The sequence below is a fragment of the Ammodytes marinus genome, assembly GCF_949987685.1.
Source record: "Ammodytes marinus genome assembly, chromosome: 7".
In the NCBI taxonomy this organism is placed as follows: domain Eukaryota; kingdom Metazoa; phylum Chordata; class Actinopteri; order Uranoscopiformes; family Ammodytidae; genus Ammodytes; species Ammodytes marinus.
In genome coordinates, this window is record NC_137211.1 from 30867694 (window position 1) to 30873693 (window position 6000).

At 40.8% G+C, this 6000-nt stretch overlaps 1 protein-coding gene across 1 annotated transcript in view; it reads right to left on the minus strand.

Moving 5' to 3' along the window:
• Positions 1-4505, minus strand: part of calcrl2 (calcitonin receptor-like 2) — a 50592-nt gene extending 46087 nt beyond the window's left edge. Inside the window, exon 1 of the mRNA XM_080031938.1 lies at positions 4398-4505. Within this exon, the coding sequence (XP_079888064.1) occupies positions 4398-4477 (80 nt within the window). The 5' untranslated portion in view covers positions 4478-4505. The remainder of the gene's footprint in view (positions 1-4397) is intronic.
• Positions 4506-6000: the final 1495 nt, after the last annotated feature.

The window sequence follows — 6000 nt, forward strand, 5'->3', positions numbered from 1 at the left end:
TCTACAATGTGTATGACATTAAAATAAAACATATGTCATGTAATATTACATTAAAATATGTTTAAGACTAAACTTAACTTGTGCCTCATGGTGGGGGAAAGTGAGACAGTGGCTCACTTTCCCCCACAGCATTTGGCTCACTTTCCCCCACCACCACAATTTGATAAAAAACTACCTCTCTTAGCATTTCAGGCTAATCTTTAGCTAATATCATCACATGGTTTTTATATGTTGGTAGTTCACCAACACGTATGATAGAAGTTTTTCTATGTGAATACATTTGCTTTGGCACAACAGTTGATTAAGTTGACAGCAAGAACATTTACTTTTACATGCAAAATACCTATTTTGGTGAAAAAAACATGCTTACCACAGCACCATGAGGTCCTCTCTTTCAGGGCCATGGGGAAATGAGAGGGGCTTGAAAACATATGTCTCACATGACCACAAATGTTTTCCGTTGCCTAGATACAGGGGGTGGCTCACATTACCCGATGCCTCAGATTCTCCCCTATATATATATATGTTTTTTTAATTTAATTTCTATAATTATTATGTCTGTTTTTTTTTGTTTTTTTTTGTCAAAAAATTGAAAACTCAATAAACACATGGTAAAAAAAAAGAAAGAAGAACAGCCAGGAAGTTCACTATTCAGAATTGTTAATGATTATTTTCCACTATAAATAGTTTTTCTCAATGAATCGATAAAGCTTGGTCTATAAAGTGTCAACAAATTGAGAATTGCTTTGTCCTGAGAAACAGCCCCAGCACCCAAAGACAATAGGTTAACATAATAGAAAAGTATTTGTCTTAAAGTACAGCCGTGGCTTGCATCGGCAGATAAACAAAACAACCCATTCCATTCAGCAGCAATAGAAAACCTCGGCTGGAGCTAATGGCTGTCACTGTCATGTCTGACAGCAGAAGGGAAATTGTCTCGTCTTCACCAATGAAAAGTTGTTGTTTGTTTTTTGTCAGCCCAATAGCAAAGCTGTTCGGAATTGTTACATTCTTTCATGCCATCACAAAACAATTGCAAAATTGTGTCTGAACTTAGCTCTGGATTTCTACAACTTTGTCAGCCGTAAAACAAAAAGTGACAGAAGCAGTTTTTGTGACCAAAAAAAGGAGCACTAGAGAAGAGTTCAAATGAAATAATTCATTCATTAAAAATGTACAGAACAGATTTAGGATAGGCTACCATATTTTTTCTCAAAAAAACCTACCACAGGTCTTACAAATGGATTTTCGGCATGTTTTTAAGGAGAAAATGTATTGTAAATCAGACAATCAATTCAGGGCAGCTTATTTTAAATGAAACACATATGAAAAACTTTTCTTAGCAAGTATGTAGCACAGTGGGAGCCAAACATCAGTCAACACACAAGATCCTGTTATGTAATGACCACAAGGAGGTTGAGTTACAGGTCAAACAGGGAACATAGACCTGCAAGCTGAGGGTGACACAGCCTTCTAAGAACAAATGTTCTGAATGCACTCCCCAATTTAAACATTAAAGACACGCACATATCACAAACACAATATAGTCTTTTTACCGCTATCTGTACCCATTCTCCTCTCCTCATTATTTGGAAAGTGGACCCCTTTCGGATCCTATAAATCACTTTCAGAGCCGGCCCAACAGCAGAACCAGGGTTTACACCGAGCTGTCCGCGGATGAGTTATTACAGACTTGGTTATTTTCCCATAGCTGGGCCCGAAAATAGCGAGTGCAGCTTGGAGCTTTGCCATGACGTGTCTTTTGATTTTCCCTTTTGTACTTTTTGTCCCGGGGGCTGTAGAAGCAGCACAGGCAGAGCAGAACAGAGGAGAGATGCATTGCTCCCTAGACACACCATGGTCAAAGCATGACACGACCTGGAACTTCTCTATCCCACCAAAAGCAAGCTTTCCCAGCAGACGGCCGACTACCTATCAGTACTGATACAGCAGTAACCATGCCAGCTTTAACATGCCCTCAAAACACACACACACACACACACACACACACACACACACACACACACTATCAATCAGCGTGGGAGCCAGCACACCCTGACACAGTTCTCAGATATGGTCAGCCTGACACAAAAGCAACCACTTGGATTCTTCTTTAATCCCATTTCTCATTTTATCTCACCGCGGTATTTCCTCAGAAAATCCCCTACAAAAACAATGCTAGCTCCATCTTTATTCCTTTTTGCTTCTGACTTGTCACAAACAAAACTCCCTCACTATGGATGCAATGCAAGCACAAGATGCTTCCCATTGTTTTAGCAGTCTCCCCAAGTATGTATGTTATATCTTCAAAGCATTAAATGAACATAATAGAGGGAGTTGGTACTGGTCATGAATGCTAATGACTCAAGCATGTGATGAGGAGAGATCTAGCCCTCTTAAACCCTCAATTTAAACAATTGGGATTCCTGTGGCGTTCTCCTTTTCCCTATCGTGCAATACGAGATGAAACCTTGCTCGCTCTAACTACAAGCCCTGCACATATCGGTATGTATACCCCTAACGTGTCAGTTAGCTCCCGCCGGCCGAGCCTAAAATAAGAACACTGTTTTTGAGGTACTTGTTGGAGGTTGGGTGGGGGAAGTGGGGGCTTGTTGGCTTGTTTGTGTTATGAGATGGGGAGAGCTAGTTGGGGAGGGAGCTGTGACCAAAGTAGCAGCCGAGGCACCTATTAATAAACTGATAGCTGCATGGCAGGGGCAGGCTGTTCCAGTCAAAGACACGCTGTTGGGACACTGGTTGGGGTGGGTGGGGTAAGTTTCCCACGGGCAGACAGGCCTTGGGACTGGCTCCGGGATTAATCGTTGAAGGGGACTGAAAAGTCTAGTAAAGAGCTGTTCTGACATGGAGGTCTTGGGTGTGGGGAGTACAACTTGCCGACACTTGGGGAGAGGGGGGGGGGGGGGTATTCCTGCAGACACTCCAAAGAAATAGAGCCAAATATAGATAGGAACACACAAAGCAAACCTGATAATAGCCTCAGCTGGTTAAATCAAAGCTGCCTGGAAAATGTGAGTGAGTGAGTGAGTGAGTGAGTGAGTGAGTGAGTGAGTGAGTGAGTGAGTGAGTGAGTGAGTGAGTGAGTGAGTGAGTGAGTGAGTGAGTGAGTGAGTGAGTGAGTGCGAGGCATGAGGGTGTTATTAGAATAACATTAGTGAATGTCACTCTATTCCAGGGAGTGACAAGAATACAGATATTTAGCTATTTATATATGGAGACCAGACACATCAAGTGGCATAAATGAGCAACTCCTGCAAGTCCGTGTTGCATGTAAAAGTGAATGAAAATCACCCTGGAGACATGCAAATAGTCAGTGCACACCGTCTGCCTGAAAAAAGGTTCAATGAATCCCTGTGTATACTTTCATGTAAACCTAGATTGTTTGGTGCATTGTACACTGAACGCCAAAATGGAAAAGATTCTCAATCAATGGAATCCGCCCTTAGTTGTTCAGTTTGCACAGTTTTGCTAGTTTATCAAACTGCATAGGTCTGTGAGAGTGATACGTTAGAGCTTTTGTTTGATTGTGCATATATTTGAGTGGTTTAATAATAAGAAACCATGTCACATATTGGTATTTACAGAAATACATGCACTTCAGCTAATGCATCCCAACACCATAACATGTGCTTATAGAAGGCTGATAACAAGCTGATTAATAGCTTGATTGTTAACCACGACAGGAAACCCAACCAGCTTCCAGTCAAATGACTGAATCACTGAACTATCCCTCTATCTTTACCGTCACATGTCATTCAGGACGTACTGTCGGAGCTCTCTTATGTTGACCAAGGACTTATGGGCCATCTGCTGTGTTTGATATTAGTGCTAGATAATCACAGCGACACTATATTCAACTCTATTCTATTTCTATCCATATAGTACCGACCGGCATCAAGCCAGATCAGGGTGTGACCTTCCCTTAACCAGCATTCATCCTAGAGTTCACAATCCCGTACAGGAAAAAAACAAAGTTACATTTCTTAAACATTGCTACAAGAACTTACAATGTGTCTCTGTGATTATAAATATACAATTTCTATATTCTTTTTAACATGAACCTTAATTCTATCAGTGATGGTCAATTGTAAATGTATAGACATATTTAAGAATGTTGTGTTGCTCTTCCTATAAGGTTACTAAACCTTTGCTGTGATACTGAAGTAAAAGATTGTTTTCAAAGTTATAATGAGTATTGTTATTATGTTGGATATCTATTTGCCAGAGGGTAAAACTGCATTTTTACATCCCCGGATTATGTTTTATGGACATATTTTACACAAGCACATTCAGTTGAAGCCTTAACAAATCTGCATGCTCAGTTGGAAGTATCTGGCAGCCTCTCTTTAAGGGAGAAAAAGAGAGGGGTTGTTGCTTACCTTGTCTTAGAGTGGGCTTTCACTGTCTTTTCCTCCATATATCCCCATGCTTTCATGATCCGAGCAGAGAGCGCTCTCATGCTGCTCCTGTGTCAACACTGACCAACATGGGGCACTCAGCTGAGGCAGTCAAGCTGAGAACAGTAGCACGTCCATTTTTCCCTGTTATTGCTTTCAAAATAAAACAAGACATTGACGTTGGCCATTTCTCATAATTAAGATCCAACTGTGTCACTTTTTCAATCTATATTTAATAACTGATCTCTCTGTTAAAATTTGGAATTTTGTCTTTGCATCAGCTTTTCATAACACATCCTTAAAATTATATTCTACACCTAAAATGAAACAATGTTTTTGCACACTATATTTAGCCAGCTTTTGGAGAAAATTTGGAGAGTCAATAATATAAATGATATATCTTTTGTATTGTATTAATGTATTGCTGCCAATCACCCAATTGAAAGTCTTTACAATCGTCCAGAAGCTTCTGCATACACCTAGCCTGGTCCAACCAGACCATCGTACTTCATTTAATTTGTACAGAAGGTCTGGAAGTGCTGTAATTGGCAAACGTTCACTCACTTGGAGGTGGGTGTACCCAGTGCCACTCTGGATTAGCCAACCAATCGCATCACGTTTGGTCGTCACGTGTGTCATGAGCCGGCTTTTGACGGTGCGTTCCAGTTGGACAGGGAACTCGGAAATTTCCGACTTCACTACATATTGTAGTCTATGAATCTACCGGTACCTGGCAACAGTAACTTGTTAGAGCCTAACGTTTAGTTATTTGGACGAGAATGGTTTTAGGCGTCCATACTTTCGCGAGCAGATGCACTGGAACACAGACAGGTCGGAACTCGGAACTACCAAGTCGGAAATCTCCTTCTTCCGAGTATAAAGGAACGCAGCATTCAACTGAAACTGGAGCGCGACTTCGACGTCATCGTTCTCAGCCACTCGCTCAGTTCGCTGATTGGACGATTGAAGATTCTCCGGAGAAAACTGGGAAATGCACTGTACACCCAGACTGACTACTGAAGGGAAAATTAAATTTGTCCGGAAGTAGGCGGGCGGGCGGAGCCAGGCTAGCATACACCATGGAAACAATACAACATTGGACTAAACTCAATGCCTAACCATTACAAACCGTTTTAAAGTACAGTTTACAAGAAATTACAAGAAAACATCAGCGAGGACTGAATTCATGATTCACTGAAAGCTAGAGAGAACATGATGGGTTAATGTGGGTCAAGTATACGATAGCAAGATATGAAGTCAATCAAAGTACACAGTAAGCATTGCTTTATATGGCATATTTCATTTCATGCTTTCTAAAAATTACAAATTTGAAGCCTTTATTTTGACATTAAGGGTGTACTTCCGGTATCATCCTGCTCTTCCCAGCCAGTTTTACAAGGCAAAACAACAATTGATTGATCAGAAAACTGCCTTTCAATATTTTGACCCATGAGATTATATGATGTTTTTGTATCGAATTGGACTTGGATCTCTACACACAGGAGAATAACAGTATAACATCCTGATTGAGGACTAAATGAAGATTGCTTTACATGATGTTCAGCACTGCAGCAACAACCTTTCG